We start from the raw sequence: 20,228 nt of genomic DNA on the forward strand, positions 1-20,228 counted from the left end.
GAAAGCCTGTGGGTTCAAACTTACCTTCCCAAGACTGATCGGGTAGTGGCAGGCTTCCCTGGCAGTGCCTGGGCTCTAGAAAGCAACCCGTGAATCTGAAGGAAAGCCTGTGGAATGGAATTTACCTGCCCAAGGCTGATCGTGTAGTGGCCAGCTTCCCTGGCAGTGCCTGGGCTCTAGGAAGCAACTGGTGAATCTAAAGGAAAGCCTGTGGGATGGAACTTACCTGCCTAAGAGTGATCGGGTAGTGGCGGGCATCCCTGACAGTGCCTGGGCTCCAGGGAGCAACCGGTGAATCTGAAGGAAAGCCTGTGGGATGGAATTTACCTGCCCAAGAGTGATTAGGTAGTGGCGGGCTTCCCTGGCAGTGTCTGGGCTCCCGGAAGCAACTGGTGAATCTGAAGGAAAGCCTGTGGGATGGAACTTACCTGCCCCAGGCTGATCGGGTAGTGGCCAGCTTCCCTGGCAGTGCCTGGGCTCTAGGAAGCAACTGGTGAATCTGAAGGAAAGCCTGTGGGATGGAACTTACCTGCCTAAGAGTGATCGGGTAGTCGCCGGCTTCCCAGGCAGTGCCTGGGCTCTAGGAAGCAACTGGTGAATCTGAAGGAAAGCCTGTGGGACGGAACTTAACTGCCTCAGACTGATCGGGTAGTGGCAAGCTTCCCTGGCAGTGCCTGGGCTCTAGGACGCAACCAGTGAATCTGAAGGAAAGCCTGTGGGATGGAACTTACCTGCCCAAGATTGATCGGGTAGTGGCAGGCTTCCCTGGCAGTGCCTTGGCTCTAGGAAGCAATTGGTGAATCTGAAGGAAAGCCTGTGGGATGTAACATACAGGCCCCAGACTTATCAGGTAGTTGCAGGCATCCCTGGCAGGGCCTGGGCCCTAGGAGGCAACCAGTGAATCTGAAGGAAAGCCTATGGGATGGAACTTACCTGCCCAAGGCTTATCGGGTAATGACCAGCTTCCCTGGCAGTACCTGGGCTCTAGGAAGCAACTGGTGAATCTGAAGGAAAGCCTATGGGATGGAACTTACCTGCCCAAAAGTGATTAGGTAGTGGCGGGCTTCCCCGGCAGTGCCTGGGCTCCCGGAAGCAACTGGTGAATCTGAAGGAAAGCCTGTGGGATGGAACTTAACTGCCCCAGACTGATCGGGTTGTGGCCAGCTTCCCTGGCAGTGCCTGGGCTCTAGGAAGCAACCAGTGAATCTGAAGGAAAGCCTGTGGGATGGAACTTACCTGCCCAAGATTGATTGGGTAGTAGCAGGCTTCCCTGGCAGTGCCTGGGCACTAGGAAGCAATTGGTGAATCTGAAGGAAAGCCTGTGGGATGGAACATACAGGCCCCAGACTTATCAGGTAGTTGCAGGCATCCCTGGCAGTGCCTGGGCTCTAGGAAGCAACCAGTGAATCTGAAGGAAAGCCTGTGGGATGGAACTTACCTGCCCAAGAGTGATCGGGTAGTGGCCGTCTTCCTTGGCAGTGCCTGGGCTCTAGAAAGCAACAGGTGAATCTGAAGGAAAGCCTGTGGGGTTGAATTTAGCTGCCCGAGAGTGATCAGGTAGCGGCGGGCTTCCCCGGCAGTGCCTGGGCTCTGGGAAGCAACTGGGGAAGCTGAAGGAAAGCCTGTGGGATGGAACCTACCTGCGCAAGACTGATCGGATAGTGGCGGGCTTCCCTGGCGGTGCTTGGGCTCTAGGAAGCAACTGGGGAATCTGAAGGAAAGCCTGTGGGATGGAACTTAACTGCCCCAGACTGATCGGGTGGTGGCCAGCTTCCCTGGCAGTGCCTGGGCTCTAGGAAGCAACCAGTGAATCTGAAGGAAAGCCAGTGGGATGGAACTTACCTGCCCAAGAGTTATCGGGTAGTGGCCGTCTTCCTTGGCAGTGCCTGGGCTCTAGGAAGCAACTGGTGAATCTGAAGGAAAGCCTGTGGGGTTGAACTTAGCTGCCCGAGAGTGATCAGGTAGCAGCGGGCTTCCCCGGCAGTGCCTGGGCTCTAGGAAGCAACTGGGGAAGCTGAAGGAAAGCCTGTGGGATGGAACTTAGCTGCGCAAGACTGATCGGATAGTGGCGGGCTTCCCTGGCGGTGCTTGGGCTCTAGGAAGCAACTGGGAAATCTGGAGGAAAGCCTGTGGGATGGAACATACGAGCCCCAGACTGATCAGGTAGTGGCCGGCTTCCCTGGCAGTGCCTGGGCTCTAGGAAGCAACTGGTGAATCTGAAGGAAAGCCTGTGGGATGGAACTTAAAATGCCCCAGACTGATCGGGTAGTGGCCAGCTTCCCTGGCAGTGCCTGGGCTCTAGGAAGCAACCAGTGAATCTGAAGGAAAGCCTGTGGGTTGGAGCTTACCTGCCCAGGACTGATCGGTTAGTGGTAGGCTTCCCTGGCAGTGCCTGCGCTCTAGGAAGCAACAGGTGAATATGAAGGAAAGCCTTTGGGGTGGAATTTACCTGCCCAAGAGTGATCGGGTAGTGGCCGGGTTCCTTGGCAGTGCCTGGGCTCTAGGAAGCAACTGGTGAATCTGAAGGAAAGCCTGTGGGGTTGAACTTACCTGCCCAAGAGTGATCAGGTAGCGGCGGGCTTCCCCGGCAGTGCCTGCGCTCTAGGAAGCAACTGGGGAAGCTGAAGGAAAGCCTGTGGGATGGAACTTAACTCCCCCAGACTATCGGGTAGCAGTGGGCTTCCCTGGCAGTGCCTGGGCTCTAGGAAGCAACTGTTGAATCTGAAGGCAAGCCTGTGAGATTGAACTTACATGCCCAAGACTGATCGGGTAGTGGCGGGCATCACTGGCAGTGCCTGGGCACCAGGAAGCAACTGGTGAATCTGGAGGAAAGCCTGTGGGGTTGAACTTACCTGCCCAAGAGTGATCAGGTAGCGGCGGGCTTCCCCGGCAGTTCCTGCGCTCTAGGAAGCAACTGGGGAAGCTGAAGGAAAGCCTGGGGGATGGAACTTACCTGCCCAAGACTGATCGGATAGTGGCGGGCTTCCCTGGAGGTGCTTGGGCTCTAGGAAGCAACTGGGGAATCTGAAGGGAAGCCTGTGGGATGGAACTTACGTGCCCCAGACTGATCAGGTAGTGGCGGGCATCCCTGGCAGTGCCTGGGTTCCAGGAAGCAACTGGTGAATCTGAAGGAAAGCCTGTGGGATGGAACTTAACTCCCCCAGACTATCGGGTAGCGTTGGGCTTCCCTGGCAGTGCCTGGGCTCTAGGAAGCAACTGTTGAATCTGAAGGCAAGCCTGTGGGATTGAACCTACATGCCCAAGACTGATCGGGTAGTGGCGGGCATCCCTGGCAGTGCCTGGGCTCCAGGAAGCAACTGGTGAATCTGAAGGAAAGCCTGGGGGATGGAACTTAAGGTCCCAAGAGTGATCGGGTAGTGGCGGGCTTCCCTGGCAGTGCCTGGGATCTAGGAAACAACTGGTGAATCTGAAGGAAAGCCTGGGGGATGGAACTAAAGTGCCCATGAGTGATCGGGTAGTGGCGGGCTTCCCTGGCAGTCCCTGGGCTCTAGGAAGCAACCGGTGAATCTGAAGGAAAGCCTGTGGGATGGAATTTACCTGCCCCAGACTGATCGAGTAGTGGCCAGCTTCCCTGGCAGTGCCTTGGCTCTAAGAAGCAACCAGTGAATCTGTAGGAAAGCCTGTGGGATGGAACTTACCTGCCCAAAACTGATCGGGTAGTGGCAGGATTCCCTGGCAGTGCCTTGGCTCTAGGAAGCAATTGGTGAATCTGAAAGAAAGCCTGTGGGATGGAACACACAGGCCCCAGACTTATCAGGTAGTTGCAGGCATCCCTGGCAGTGCCTGGGCTCTAGGAAGCAACTGGTGAATCTGAAGGAAAGCCTATGGGATGGAACTTACCTGCCCAAGGCTGATCGGGTAGTGACCAGCTTCCCTGGCAGTGCCTGGGCTCTAGGAAGCAACTGGTGAATCTGAAGGAAAGCCTGTGGGATGGAACTTACCTGCTTAAGAGTGATCGGGTAGTGGCCGGCTTCCTTGGCAGTGCCTGGGCTCTAGGAAGCAACTGGTGAATCTGAAGGAAAGCCTGTGGGGTTGAACTTACCTGCCCAAGAGTGATCAGGTAGCGGCGGGCTTCCCCGGCAGTGTCTGGGCTCTAGGAAGTAACTGGGGAAGCTGAAGGAAAGCCTGTGGGATGGAACTTACCTGCCCAAGACTAATCGGATAGTGGTGGGCTTCCCTGGCGGTGCTTGGGCTCTAGGAAGCAACTGGGGAATCGGAAGGGAAGCCTGTGGGATGGAACTTACGTGCCCCAGACTGATCAAGTAGTGGCGGCATCCCTGGCAGTGCCTGGGTTCCAGGATGCAACTGGTGAATCTGATGGAAAGCCTGTGGGATGGAACTTACCTCCCCCAGACTATCGGGTAGCGGTGGGCTTCCCTGGCAGTGCCTGGGCTCTAGGAAGCAACTGTTGAATCTGAAGGCAATCCTGTGGGGTTGAACTTACCTGCCCAAGAGTGATCAGGTAGCGGCGGGCTTCCCCTGCAGTGCCTGCGCTCTAGGAAGCAACTGAGGAAGCTGAAGGAAAGCCTGTGGGATGGAACTTACCTGCCCAAGACTGATCGGATAGTGGCGGGCTTCCCTGGCGGTGCTTGGGCTCTAGGAAGCAACTGGTGAATCTGAAGGAAAGCCTGTGGGATGGAACTTAACTCCCCCAGACTATCGGGTAGCAGTGGGTTTCCCTGGCAGTGCCTGGGCTCTAGGAAGCAACTGTTGAATCTGAAGGCAAGCCTGTGAGACTGAACTTACATGCCCAAGACTGATCGGGTAGTGGCGGGCATCACTGGCAGTGCCTGGGCACCAGGAAGCAACTGGTGAATCTGGAGGAAAGCCTGTGGGGTTGAACTTACCTGCCCAAGAGTGATCAGGTAGCGGCGGGCTTCCCCGGCAGTTCCTGCGCTCTAGGAAGCAACTGGGGAAGCTGAAGGAAAGCCTGTGGGATGGAACTTACCTGCCCAAGACTGATCGGATAGTGGCGGGCTTCCCTAGAGGTGCTTGGGCTCTAGGAAGCAACTGGGGAATCTGAAGGAAAGCCTGTGGGATGGAACTTACGTGCCCCAGACTGATCAGGTAGTGGCAGGCATCCCTGGCAGTGCCTGGGTTCCAGGAAGCAACTGGTGAATCTGAAGGAAAGCCTGTGGGATGGAACTTAACTCCCCCGGACTATCGGGTAGCGTTGGGCTTCCCTGGCAGTGCCTGGGCTCTAGGAAGCAACTGTTGAATCTGAAGGCAAGCCTGTGGGATTGAAGTTACATGCCCAAGACTGATCGGGTAGTGGCGGGCATCCCTGGCAGTGCCTGGGCTCCAGGAAGCAACTGGTGAATCTGAAGGAAAGCCTGGGGGATGGAACTTAAGGTCCCAAGAGTGATCGGGTAGTGGCGGGCTTCCCTGGCAGTGCCTGGGATATAGGAAACAACTGGTGAATCTGAAGGAAAGCCTGGGGGATGGAACTAAAGTGCCCATGAGTTATCGGGTAGTGGCGGGCTTCCCTGGCAGTCCCTGGGCTCTAGGAAGCAACCGGTGAATCTGAAGGAAAGCCTGTGGGATGGAATTTACCTGCCCCAGACTGATCGAGTAGTGGCCAGCTTCCCTGGCAGTGCCTTGGCTCTAAGAAGCAACCAGTGAATCTCTAGAAAAGCATGTGGGATGGAACTTACCTGCCCAAAACTGATCAGGTAGTGGCAGGATTCCCTGGCAGTGCCTTGGCTCTAGGAAGCAATTGGTGAATCTGAAAGAAAGCCTGTGGGATGGAACACACAGGCCCCAGACTTATCAGGTAGTTGCAGGCATCCCTGGCAGTGCCTGGGCTCTAGGAAGCAACTGGTGAATCTGAAGGAAAGCCTATGGGATGGAACTTACCTGCCCAAGGCTGATCGGGTAGTGACCAGCTTCCCTGGCAGTGCCTGGGCTCTAGGAAGCAACTGGTGAATCTGAAGGAAAGCCTGTGGGATGGAACTTACCTGCTTAAGAGTGATCGGGTAGTGGCCGGCTTCCTTGGCAGTGCCTGGGCTCTAGGAAGCAACTGGTGAATCTGAAGGAAAGCCTGTGGGGTTGAACTTACCTGCCCAAGAGTGATCAGGTAGCGGCGGGCTTCCCCGGCAGTGTCTGGGCTCTAGGAAGTAACTGGGGAAGCTGAAGGAAAGCCTGTGGGATGGAACTTACTTGCTCAAGACTAATCGGATAGTGGTGGGCTTCCCTGGCGGTGCTTGGGCTCTAGGAAGCAACTGGGGAATCGGAAGGGAAGCCTGTTGGATGGAACTTACGTGCCCCAGACTGATCAAGTAGTGGCGGCATCCCTGGCAGTGCCTGGGTTCCAGGATGCAACTGGTGAATCTGATGGAAAGCCTGTGGGATGGAACTTACCTCCCCCAGACTATCGGGTAGCGGTGGGCTTCCCTGGCAGTGCCTGGGCTCTAGGAAGCAACTGTTGAATCTGAAGGCAAGCCTGTGGGATGGAACTTACATGCCCAAGACTGATTGGGTAGTGGCGGGCATCCCTGGCAGTGCCTGGGCTCCAGGAAGCAACTGGTGAATCTGAAGGAAAGCTTGGGGGATGGAACTTAAGTGCCCAAGAGTGATTGGGTAGTGGCGGGCTTCCCTGGCAGTGCCTGGGATCTAGGAAGCAACTGGTGAATCGGAAGGAAATCCTGTGGGATGGAAATTACATGCCCAAGAGTGATCGGGTAGTGGCGGGCTTCCCTGGCAGTGCCTGGGCTCTAGGAAGCAACTGGTGAATCTGAAGGAAAGCCTGTTGGATGGAACTTACCTGCCCCAGACTAATCGGGTAGTGGCCGGCTTCCATGGCAGCACATGGGCTCTAGGGAGCAATTGGTGAATCTGAAGGAAAGCCTGGTGGATGGAACATACGTGCCTGCGACTAATCGGGTAGTGGCGGGCTTCCCTGGCAGTGCCTGGGCTCGAGGAAGCAACTGGTGAATCTGAAGGAAAGCCTTTCGGGTGGAACTTACCTGTCCCAGACTGATCGGGTAGTGGCAGGCTTCCCTGGCAGTGCCTGGGCTCTAGGAAGCAACTGGTGAATCTGAAGGAAAACCTGTGGGATGGAACTTACCTGCCCAAGAGTGATCGGGTAGTGGTGGGCAACCCTGGCAGTGCCTGGGCTCCAGGGAGCAACCAGTGAATCTGAAGGAAAGCCTGTGGGATGGAACTTGCCTGTCCAAGAGTGATGGGGTAGTGGCCGGCTTCCCTGGAAGTGCCTGGGCTCTAGGAAGCAACTGGTGAATCTGAAGGAAAGCCTGGGGGATGGGACTTAAGTGCCCATGAGTGATCAGAAAGTGGCGGGCTTCCCTGGCAGTGCCTGGGCTCTAGGCAACAACTGGTTAATCTTAAGGAAAGCCTCTGGGGTGGAACTTACCTGCCCCAGATGATCGGGTAGTGGCCGGCTTCCTTGGCAGTGCCTGGGCTCTAGGAAGCAACTGGTGAATCTGAAGGAAAGCCTGTGGGGTTGTACTTACCTGCCCAAGAGTGATCAGGTAGCGGGGGGCTTCCCCGGCAGTGTCTGGGCTCTAGGAAGTAACTGGGGAAGCTGAAGGAAAGCTTGTGGGATGGAACTTACCTGCCCAAGACTAATCGGATAGTGGTGGGCTTCCCTGGCGGTGCTTGGGCTCTAGGAAGCAACTGGGGAATCGGAAGGGAAGCCTGTGGGATGGAACTTACGTGCCCCAGACTGATCAAGTAATGGCGGCATCTCTGGCAGTGCCTGGGTTCCAGGATGCAACTGGTGAATCTGATGGAAAGCCTGTGGGATGGAACTTACCTCCCCCAGACTATCGGGTAGCGGTGGGCTTCCCTGGCAGTGCCTGGGCTCCAGGAAGCAACTGGTGAATCTGAAGGAAAGCTTGGGGGATGGAACTTAAGTGCCCAAGAGTGATCGGGTAGTGGGGGGCTTCCCTGGCAGTGCCTGGGATCTAGGAAGCAACTGGTGAATCGGAAGGAAATCCTGTGGGATGGAAATTACATGCCCAAGAGTGATCGGATAGTGGCGGGCTTCCCTGGCAGTGCCTGGGCTCTACGAAAGGGCTCTCAATTTATAGGCAAAACAAGTGTTAATCAAGTGTTTAAAGGCAAAATCCACTTTATATTAAGTGTTTATTGCACATGTTTATTTAAAACGTTTGGAATTTCCCAGTGTGAGGCACTATTCACCTTATGAAAAGGTATGTTTGTTAGGGAGAATTCTCTTATACTGCTAATTTCCCAAACCTAGTGGTCCCCCAGCAGCTTTGCTGGATTTTTGGCGTTTGTTTTTTTTCTCCTGCTAAGAGTGAGACTCTTTTCCTCCCACTCTTAGGCATGATTTGAGGTATGTCTCTGACTTTTTGTGTGCTTATGGGATATGGGGTCTTTTACTCCATAGGGTATCATCTGTTTTTTGTGTATGTGTTACACAGCACCCTCAGTGCACTAACACAGGGGTGTCATAGCGACCCCAAACATAGACTCCATACCCTGGGACTGACTACTGTCTCCCAGGGCATGTAAAGTCACCATTGACTTTACTAGTACAAAATTGTGAACAGAACCAGTACAAACCATCATATTGTGGAAATACTGGAAGGGGTTAATTCGATTGCCCCTGGGTCTGTTTCCAAGGGGGCACTGTCCAGTCCCCGCTTGTCGAGTTTCTGGCTGGTGGCAGTGGTTACCACGCAAAATATTCCACCAGAATATTTCCTATGGGATTTTCCCATTGATTTCAAACGCACCACTTTTTGGTGCAATGTTAAAGATACCGCTGGTTTATTTATTTAATATCAAATCACCGGTTGGGTCTTTTTGCCAGAGCTCTTTTCTAAAATGGCGTTTGTGTCCGCCTCTGTAACTCCAACCAAGGTCGGACCCTTTGTTCCACTTTTTGGCAGACTTCCCCACAGAAGCCCTCCAACTGGTGCCACTCTGTCTGGGTTCCACAGGATGTGTGGGTGGGGGAATTGTCACCCTGGAATGCGTTGCCTTAGCAACTCAAGTCGCACTCTGTTCTGATTGGGCCAGTGGTGAGCCACCCGGCTCACCATTTAGCATGTGTGAGTGACAGCTAGGCTGTTGAATGGGGGTTTTTCAGCATAAAAGCAGGGCCTTTGGGACTGGAACTTCAGAAGAAGCCACAGGACCTAAGAATCCAATGAGGGAAGAAGCTGAGCCATCTGCAACGACGACACCACCGGTGAAGCCCTGCTGCAACAAACTCACCAACGACAAGAGAAGATCTTCTGCTGGACGAGTCTTCTTCCTTTGAGTTGGTGGGACCAACCAGTTCACCCCTTTCGTCTTCCAAAGACATCTCTTGGTCGAATCGCCCGTGCCAAGCACCCCAGCAGCTGGATAGCCAAGCTGCACCACTGTGACCGCGAATACCAGGAACACACCTTTCCACCGATGAACACCGCGGCTAGTTTCTTCCCTGGGCAGTGCAACGACTCCAAGTTTCCTCCTTGACGAGATCCTCTCTTCCCCTGGTCGAAACCACGAACTGCACCCGCTGCCACGAACAACTGCCACCGCTGGAGCTTCCTCACTCTTTAAGGTACTGTGTTCTACCTTGCCTCCCTTTCTTTGGTTTGCCCAAGGTGACCCTTAAATCCTTGGCTTTCCAAATGGGTTGGCCCCCAGACCTTCTAACTTTGTCTTTTGAACCACCCCAACCTCTTTTGAACATTTCTACAAAGACTTGAATGCATTGCTAAACCGTGTGATCTTGGGCACATTTCGCCTTGCTCCATTCAAAGTGGGCCTGGCCTATGAACTTTGGCTCTACAGTATACCCTGCCTTCAGTAACTTGATTTTGTCTCTTAAAAGTGTTGGGAACTGTTTTATTTTTATGACCTGCCTTTTTTCTCTCCCTTTAACCTAATTATTGGAGTGCCATCTAAGTTACGCGCTCATCTCTGTTTTGATAAAAAGTGGTGTTTTAACTTAGACTTGTCTAGTAATTGCTAAGGGAGGTGTAAATACTTTTCTGATTGTGTTGGAACTTGCTTTTAATTAATAGTGCTAGTGTATTCTCTGAAGTGTGTGTTAAATAAATAATTATATACTTTTGATACAAAGCTCTGGTCAGTGTTTGCTTGTTCTACTGTGTTCTTTTGCCCTATTGTGTATGCTCTGTATACTGCCCTACTCTTCTTGAGAGAAGTCTGACTGCTCAGCCACAGCTACCAGGTAAATCTGGGTGGTACAGACTGCTACCAATTGGGTTTACTGCTTACTCCTATAGTCTTAATCTTCTTGCACTGGTCCCTAAGGAAACTGCACAGGATTCTGCCTAACAATGTTTACAAGCAAGTATCCATTTCTGCATGTGATGTCACTTCCTGTGATGTCACTTCCTGTGATGTCATTTCCGGTCCCTCGCTAACTGTAAGCCACTCTACAGCTGCTATCCAGTTGTATTTTTTATTTTACTTTAAACATCCCCCGCTAATCTTTTAATTTTGTAGCCAACACTCAAGTGCTTATAACCTGGCGCAGTGTTGCCAGTTCTGCAGAAAGCATTTACTCTTGAAGCGAGAAACTGTTCTGCAGTCGTTGGCATCTTTCAGAACGGTTCGGAAAAAGGTTCCCTGCAAATGCCATGTGTATGTCTACCCAGCTGCATGCAGGGAAAGGGCAGCACCCCAAAAACAGGCCCAACTCTACTGCCTTGCCTGCTCTTTCAGCTGTGCCCTCTCCTCTTTTTCAGGCGCAGGGATGGCTGGCGGGACCCTCGGAGACCCAGCACCACCTTGGTAAGTATTCCAGCTAGACCTGGGTGCGCTAAGCGGGGGTGGGGCCGGGGGCGGGGTCACTGTTTCACTTCTTAATGTCTAAGTCACATGATCAGATCCTGTTTTGATAGGAGGAGGGCCCGACGAGCAGGCTGACCTCAGCTCTGGGGAGGAAGACCCCGAACCATCAGCTCAGATCCTAAAGGTCAACGAAGCTTCTGGTAAGTCGAGATGAGGGGTACCTGGTGTTGGGGCAGGGGTGTTGCTACGTCTGGAAACGACCCGGGGCTACGCTAAGGTCAGAACATTTGGGACTGGGGGCTATCCGGCCCTTTTGTTTGTAGCTCCTGAGTTTCTATCCGGGGCTACAACCAAAAGACCAGGGGCTATAGCCCCCTTAGCCACCCCCTAGCAACGCCTCCGTGTTGGGGTGACTGCCGGGATATAAGGATTGCTTGGGGCTGTGGTGACTGCCAACGGGCCATGGTTACTTCTGGGGTTTTGGTTGAGAGTTTGGTGGCCATATGGTGACTGCCTGCAGACAACAGTGACTGCGGGGGGAGGGGTGGGTGGCGGGAGTGGAGTTATCAGGGATGGGGTAGAGGTGTGGGGGCCTGGGGGGTGGTGAGTTCTGGGACTCAAAGCTATTGCCTGGTGTCTGGGTGACTGCTGGGGGCGTAGTAGTTGCCTGGGTGCCACAGTGATTGCCTGGTGTCTGGGTGACTGCTGGGGGGTGTAGTAATTGCCTGGGTGCCACAGTGATTGCCTGGTGTCTGGGTGACTGCTGGGGGGGCGTAGTAATTGCCTGGGTGCCACAGTGATTGCCTGGTGTCTGGGTGACTGCTGGGGGCGTAGTAATTGACTGGGGTGCCACAGTGATTGCCTCGTGTCTGGGTGACTGCTGGGGGGCGTAGTAATTGCCTGGGTGCCACAGTGATTGCCTGGTGTCTGGGTGACTGCTGGGGGACGTAGTAATTGCCTGGGTGCCACAGTGATTGCCTGCTGTCTGGGTGACTGCTGGGGGACGTAGTAATTGCCCGGGGTGCCACAGTGATTGCATGGTGCTTGGGTGACTTTTGTAATGAAAAAACCCATCGAATTTAGTTTTATTTTATTTTTCGATGGGGTCCCCCAAGCCCCCCATTCCCTTTAATTTTGTATGTATTCCCGAACACCCACAACCCATATATGTCATTTTCTACCCCCCCCCCCTAAAAAATTTGATGGGTTTTTTCGTTAAAAATTTCACTGTGAAAATACCATTGAAAAAACATCCTGCGATGAAAGGACGTTGTACCGCTTAGACTGAGGGCCAAAGTGACGGTGAGGGACAGGGTAACTTCTTTAGCTGAAAGCGACTGCCCTGCTTTTCTCTTCAGTCTCTCTCTGCTTTTTGTTGTTCTCGGTCTCTTGCACTCAGAGTGTATGTGAAACCTGTGTGTAGTAGCACCTGGCAGGTATCAAGTGCTGGGCGGGGCTACCATAACACTAATTACAGGCCCAAATAACTGGACCGACTCACATAATATGCCAAAATACTACTTTATTATCAGCTCAATAAAGCAGGGAAATCCGGCAAGCATAACAAGTCGCAGATTACTCGCTCTCAAAATACATTCCCATTATACAGAGGCTTTATAACGCAAAATGCATCAGCTATGAGGCCATCCTACTGGCAAGTAGTAAAAACCTACTGAGCGGAGCGATAGGTTAAGGGAACATAAATAGCTATCATTAGAAACATCACTGGTTGCCCTTCACCTGATAGGCATGCTTAGCGGCTGGCATCTTCTTCCAACCTTGGACGTTCAGCTCGTTAGCAGAACGTAAGCAAAACGAAACCAAGGTGCAGGGAACAACGTCTGACAACTGCCCACTTGGCCCACTAGCCTACCATCACTCATCAGTTAGGCCCTAAGGCAAGGCCTCTTCTTTGGAGTTGACCTTGCTGACTGTTCTCTTCTCCGGGACTCTTAAGCGAGTGAGGGTACACTGCTATCTTCGTCTCAAGCATTATGAATAGCCCTGGTTTTCTGTTCTTGCACCACGTGTGAGCAGACCATGATCTCTCCATTCTGTCCTCCTATTTAGTGCTACTTGATTCAGTTATACTGGGTGCTATTACTCTCTTTGGCCTCTGGGGACTTGGTTGCTCTGTCTTGCACATGCTCTTCTTCACTTTTAATTGTCCAACACTTGGCTCTCACAGATGTTTACTCCTTTGCTTAATCTAAGAGAAATATGTCCTGCGTACATGGCTTATCCTCTTTCACTCCTTTTGTTCTTTGCAGTTGGTTCTGACTGTGGCATCCTTGATCCTTAGCCAAACAAATATTCATTGTTCTTGCATGAATTTGTATTCCAGTACCTGTCAGCTCTTCTGCCTCGGTCTCTCTCCGTGGGGTTTTCAGCTTGCTATTACACGAAACCGACGCCTATCTTTTCAAAATGGCTGCTTTACCCGTGTTATATTTTCTACTGCAGCATGCTTCTATATTTCTCATCTACCTTGCGTTTCTGCGTATACACATCTACTGCATCTCTTCTCCAGTGTCTTCTTATTACACATGATTTCTTCACATTTTTATGTTCGTTTACTTTGTTGCTTCAGTTACATCTTCATTCTTTGAGTGTTTGTATATCGCTTCAGTGCGTCATTATGTCTTCTCTTTATGACGTCACTTTACACCTGTCAGACTTTACTTATAACTCTTCTACGTCTGGTGTTGTCTGCATACTTCCTTCTACCACGTCAGTTTGAGGGTACATTCGAAACAGTTGTCTGAGTGCATAACGTCATTCATATCGTCAATGCGGTATTGGGACGATACCAGGTGTCATGCACAGTGCTTTCTTGCTGCTCTTCCAATATGGAAGAGAAAAAAAAAATGGGCGAACCCTCTTTTTTAGGGGGCCTGACTCGAGAGGGTTGAGAAGTATACAGATACGTGGGGGTAGAGTCAAAGGCTTCCCAAGCCAATAGCGTGACAGGAGGTCGCTATAGCCTTGCAAAAGGAGCTAGATAACTGCTAACTCAGAACAAAGAATCACCGTGGATGAATAAAACATTATAAATTTATTAAACAGGAAGACATTTTTGTGCCATAATCTGGCATATATGCATACATTAAATCTGCATTGTGAAGGATTAGTATACAGTGGTGACAGTCTATTTTATGTGCTTTGTTGTCCTTTGGTGCAAAGAGGTAAGGCCTTTCACTCCATGCCGCCAACGTGCCAATCAAGTATAGTAATCTGGGAGGCACGGAGCCCACCCGGTGAGCTCGGTCTCAAGGAATAAACCCCTCCTGGGGGAAAACCTGACTGGAATGTTATGGTGCCAGGTCACTGTAGTTGTTGAAGATCACAGTAGCAGTAGCAGCTCTCCTTCAAACCGTGCAGCAGATACGGAAAAAATATGAGAGCTGTGGCAGGTAACAGCGGATATGCAGAGAAGAGAACCAACTGTATATGAAGAATTAAGAGAGCAAGGCAGGAAACTCAGGCAGGGGGGAACCACAGAAGGCGCCAGTTACAAGAATCCAGAATAGCACAGGGAGAGGCACAGAATGTAGAATGCCGCGAGAATCTGGAGGCACGGCAAGCGGGTGTAACGCTTACCTTAGACTCCTCGGGGACACCACTTGATATTCGGAAACTTCTCAGGGTGCGCTGTTATCTTATCCCAATTGGACTCTCTATCTATACATGAAAACAATTACCACACTCAATAACTAAGTGATTCCTAAAATAGGGAAAAAAGAATCACCTTCAAAATAAACTGTATTCTTCGGTTACCTTAGTTGGTGATTTGGTTAGCTCTCCATCCTGCTTCTGCGCAGGGGTGCGTGTTCTGAAGAAGGGACGTGAGGAGAATGGAATTATCCTTAAACTTCCAGAAATGTCTAAAGGGGTACACTTCCTAACAGTGTCAGACAGGAATGGTGTCACTAACCCTCTAAATGCAGAAACACCCTAATGTGTCTAAAAACTGAAGTGCACAACCCGCAACATTTTTGGTTCCAAAATGCGTAAACTTAGTGTACCTGATGACGACAGAAAAAACGAACACTAATGTTCCTAGAAACAATTCTCCACACAACCCTCTTAACTTCTGTGAGGTGAATATGGTTTGAACATTCACTTGCGCGAAAGAACTAATGTGTGAAAAGCAGTTGCTACTATAGGAACCATTAATCTATAGCGAGAACTAAAAGGGAAAGATACTTGCTGTGAAAACAACAGGGGCGACAGAACTGGGAGGTGCGCCTCGAAAACTCTCCTCACAATAAACGCCAACTGGAAAAGCGTAACCGCCAACACCGCACTGAAGAAAGCCAACTTTACACAGAATTCACAACTTGGGACAGCGGACTGGACGGGAAAAGCTATTCCAGGGCACTACAGAAAAGGGTTTCCATGGAATACTAGGGAAGCTGAGGAATTCCTGTCAGAGGGCTGAACCGCGGTAAGCGTTCGCTGAGACAGCTGAAGACGCGAAGCGCCGTTGAGCAAAGGGGCGGGGCTTAAATACTCCCGAGTGACAGAAAACTAGACTGCTGGCCCACCTAGAGGTTGTAACTACAGGCAGCCATGTTGAGTGATGAGGAAGAGTCAACCTGCCTATTCTTAGACCAGCAACTGTAAGCGGCCAACCAGGAACTCTTGGAAATTCTTTTGCGAGGGAACCCCGTAATCATGACAGTATTCCCCCCCAAGGCCCCTCCAAAACTGAAATTCCCTCTCCCTGGTTTGGATGGGTGGTTGCGGTGAAACATTCTGAGTAGCCTAGGGGCATGAACATTCTCGCAGGGTTCCCAAGTTCTGTCTTGAGGGCCATAACCTTTCCAATCCACTAAGTAGAATAGCCTATTACGCACAATTTTGGAATCTAAAATGGCCTTGACCTCGTATTCTAGTTGGTCATCATCAATGACCACAGGGGCTGGTGCTTCGGAGATTCGTGTGTTTGGATTAACAGGCTTTAAAAGAGAGACGTGAAATACTGGATGGATTTTCATGTTCTTTGGAAGGGTTAACTTGATGGCCACGGGATTGATGATTTTTTCAATTGCAAAAGGTCCCAGGAAGCGGGGAAGGAACTTTCTAGCTCCCTTCAAGGTCAGGTTTCGGGTGGCCAACCAAACCAAATTCCCCACCTCATACTCTGGTGCAACACTTCTTTTGTCATCTGCAAATTTTTTCTGGGATTTTTTGGCCATGGATAATTGTTCTCGAGCTTGAGCGATGGCTGAGGTGATTTTCTCATGCAGGGATTTTACTGCTGGCATTTCTAACGGTTCAGGTGGATCGTAAGCTGAGGTGCGTGGATGTCGGCCATGTAAGGTGTAAAAAGGACTCAAACCAGTGGAGGAATGAACAGAATTGTTATATGCATATTCGGTTATCCACAAAACATTTAGCCAGGTGTTCTCCAATTGATGCAACATACATCTGAGGTACTGCTCTAGAGTTTGATTGGTTCGCTCAGTTTGACCGTCAGTTTGGGGATGATGACTGGTGGACAAACGTACATCAACTTTGGCCAATTCACAACATCTTCTCCAAAACTTGGCGACGAATTGGCTACCTCGATCAGAGATTATCACCGCAGGAAAGCCATGCAGCTTCACAATATTCTCCAAAAAGGTTTTTGCCAGAACTGAGGCTGACGGCAATCCTTTCAATGCGATAAAATGTGCCATTTTGGAGAACAAGTCCACCACCACCATGATCGTGTCAAACCCTTCACAAGGAGGTAAATCGGTGATGAAGTCCATGGAGATGGTGTGCCAGGGGGTTGGTGGCACACTCAATGGAAGAAGCAAGCCTGCAGGTTTTCTCTTTTGATTCTTATTTTGAGCGCAGTTACCACAAGTTTTCAAATGCTGAATGACATCTTTTCTCCAGGTAGGCCACCAATAAGATCTTTTAACTTTCTCCATGGTCTTTTTGATTCCGGGGTGACCTTCCAAAAGAGCGTCATGATAGTTGGTAACCACTCTTTCTTGTAGTTGAGGCGTGGGCAAGTATAACCGTTCTTGATAAAAGGGAAGACCCTCCTGCACTGTAAAGCCTACTCCTCTGGACTCCCAGTTCAACAATTCATCCTGCGTAAGATGGTTTTGAATTTCCCTTTTTAACTCTTCAAAGGCAGAGTCCGTTGTGTTCATTACTCCCAGGATCTTTTCTCCAGAAATGATCTCCACTGGATTCACTGGCACATAGGCTTCTTCTCCATTACCCATTCGAGACAAGGCATCAGCCTTACCATTTCGCACTCCTGGTCTGAAAGTAATAACAAAGTCATATTCCGCTAGAAAGAGGGCCCATCGTAGCTGTCTTGAAGATTGTGCCTTTGCAGAGCGTAAGTATTGCAAGTTCCGATGATCGGTGAAGATGGTCACCGTGTGTCGTGCGCCCAGCAAGTGATGCCTCCATTCCTTCAAGGCACAAATTATAGCCAAAAACTCCTTATCGGTAATGGTGTAATTTAATTCTGCAGCAGCGAACTTCCTTGACCAGAAAGCTACGGGGTGCAATTCTTGGGTGTCAGGATCACGCTGAGACAATACGGCTCCCATAGCCACGTTAGAGGCATCAGTCTCGACTACAAACGGAAGATCAGGTCTTGGATGTTGTAGAACAGGTGCAGCAGTAAATTGCTCTTTTAATTTCTTAAATGCCTCATCAGCTTCATTAGTCCATTCAAATTTCCTGTTTTTTCGAAGTAGTGAGGTGATAGGATGAACTAGGCCAGAGAAATCAGAAACAAAACGCCGATAGAAATTCGCGAATCCCAGAAAACTCTGAACTCCTTTGACAGAAGTTGGAGCAGGCCAAGACAGGATGGCATCAACCTTTCTGTTATCCATTTTGACTCCACTAGAAGATAGAATGAACCCCAAGAATTCAATCTCAGGGACGTGAAAATGACACTTTTCCAATTTCACATACAGAGAATTGTCTTGGAGCCTTTGAAGCACCGATGTCACGTGCCTTACATGATCCGCCAGGTTTGCAGAGAAAATTAAAATGTCGTCCACATAGACCACCACACAGATGTCCAGTAGATCTCTGAAGATATCATTCATAAAGGCCTGGAAGGCAGCAGGAGCATTGCAAAGCCCGAAGGGCATGACTTGATATTCGAAGAGCCCGAATCGTGTCCGAAAGGCGGTTTTCCACTCCTCACCTTTCTTAATTCGAATGAGATGATAGGCACCTCTTAGATCAAGCTTGGTGAATATTTGTGCCTGCTTCACCTGATCCAGCAAGGTCGAAATAAGGGGAAGAGGATAGCGGTTCTTCACCGTGATTTGATTCAGTGCTCTGTAATCTATGCAGGTTCGCAAATCCCCTTCCTTTTTGGGCACAAAAAAGAGAGGAGATGCCACCGGTGACTTGGACGGTCTAATAAACCCATTGGCCAGGTATTGATCCAGATAAGCCTTTAGATGAGCATTTTCTTTTTCAGTGAGGGCATAAATTCTGCTACAAGGAAGCTGAGCCCCTGGAATGAGATCAATTTGACAGTCATAGGGTCTGTGAGGGGGCAAAATTTCTGCCTGTTTTTCTTTTTGGAAAATATCCTGGAATTTTTTGTATTCTACTGGTAATGAACCTATGAGACCCAAGGTGGTGTAGATAGTCATCTCAGACTGCCTGGCGTCCTTTGGACCTTCTGCAGAAAAACACATACTTTGGCACTTGGAGTCAAACTTCAATGTCCGGGAACACCAATCGATCACAGGGTTATGCTTCTCCAACCAAGGTATTCCCAAGATGATCTGGAATTGAGGAGCTTGAATCAGGTCAAAAGAGATCCTCTCCCTGTGTCCTTCCTGGCAAAGCATTAAGAGGGGGTCAGTGCACTGGGTCACGGGACCTGACACCAAAGGTGTACCATCCACTCCGGAGACGTTTTCAGCTTCCAACTTATTCCTCAAGGGGAATCCCAATTTACTAGCCAGATGTTGATCCATGTAGTTGCCAATGGCCCCACAGTCTATGTACGCAACCAATGCATGCCTCTGTGTGGGGTTATTGTGGCAAGAAAGGACAATAGGACACACGAAGTGTGAGGTCGCTGCAACCTTTTCCATGCTCGACAAGCGGACCTCTAAACTTGTCGGGCACTGGAGTTTTCCGCCGTCTGTTCTTTTTTATCCGGATTGATTCCTCCTAAAGGCCTCCGTGAAGGTTTTACTGGACAATCCTTTAAAAAATGACCGGCCTTGCCACAATACAAACACAACTGCAACTGTCGTCTCTTCTCTCTCTCTGCTTGGGAAATTGGGCCTCGAATTCCGCCCAACTGCATGGGTTCATTGGGAACATCTAATCCTGACTTCGACGTTGGTTCTCGGGAGCGGACTACAAAGGGTCGACTGTCCTGACGAGCTCGATCCGTTCTCCTATCCTGAAGACGATGATCCAACTGGATTGTCAGGTCTATGAATTCTGTGAGACATTCGGGCGGATTGACAACTTGAGCGAGAACATCCTTCAGCTCACTGCGCAGACCACGATAAAACAGTGTCACTCTCTTTTCTGTAGGCCAATTAGTTTCTGCCACTAATCGATTGAAAGTAGCCACGTAAGCAAGCAGCTCCTGATTGCCCTGCTTGAGTGACAGTAACTCATTGTCCAATGCCTGACCTTGTGAATGGCGAGCAAACAATTTCTCTAACTCTCTCTGGAATTCTGAAAAGTTCTGCAACACGGGATCATCCCGATTAACCAAAGGAATGGACCAATCTGCTGCATGACCACCCAAATAAGACAACACGAAAGCAACCTTTGATTGGTCAGTGGAGAAAACCCCAGGTCTGCACAAAAAATGTAGTCTACACTGATTTAAAAACACGGCAAACCTTTTCGGGTCCCCCGTGAATCTCTCAGGAGGGGCTAAGGGAATATTTCCTGGAATTACCACTTGGAACGGAACTGAGGGCGATGTAGAAGAGGAAGCTTGGGCATTACCTTGGGGAAGGGGAACCTGTCCCGCCTGATTCTGTAATAACTGGCGAGCCAACTCTTCAGTTCGTTCCCTATTGATTCCCAGTTCCCTTCTAAGAGCGCCGGTTTCGGACCGGGCTGCATGGACTTCAGCTCTAAGTTCTCCCAGTAGTTGAGCTAACTGATCTACCTCAGAAGTTCCCATGATGCCCAGGCGGAGTATTTTTTATGACTGGCTTCGCGTTCTGTAACGCTTACCTTAGACTCCTCGGGGACACCACTTGATATTCGGAAACTTCTCAGGGTGCGCTGTTATCTTATCCCAATTGGACTCTCTATCTATACATGAAAACAATTACCACACTCAATAACTAAGTGATTCCTAAAATAGGGAAAAAAGAATCACCTTCAAAATAAACTGTATTCTTCGGTTACCTTAGTTGGTGATTTGGTTAGCTCTCCATCCTGCTTCTGCGCAGGGGTGCGTGTTCTGAAGAAGGGACGTGAGGAGAATGGAATTATCCTTA

General features: G+C 50.4%; 1 protein-coding gene across 1 annotated transcript in view; it reads left to right on the plus strand.

Annotated features, from left to right (window-relative positions):
* LOC138520069 (hatching enzyme 1.2-like) overlaps positions 1-20,228 on the plus strand; it is a 56,801-nt gene that overhangs the window by 19,003 nt on the left and 17,570 nt on the right. Inside the window, exons 2-3 of the mRNA XM_069632596.1 lie at positions 10,716-10,761; positions 10,872-10,961. Of these exons, the coding sequence (XP_069488697.1) occupies positions 10,716-10,761; positions 10,872-10,961 (136 nt within the window). The remainder of the gene's footprint in view (positions 1-10,715; positions 10,762-10,871; positions 10,962-20,228) is intronic.

The sequence above is a fragment of the Ambystoma mexicanum genome, chromosome 13 (assembly GCF_040938575.1).
Source record: "Ambystoma mexicanum isolate Mex_15411 chromosome 13, UKY_AmexF1_1, whole genome shotgun sequence".
Lineage (NCBI taxonomy): Eukaryota > Metazoa > Chordata > Amphibia > Caudata > Ambystomatidae > Ambystoma > Ambystoma mexicanum.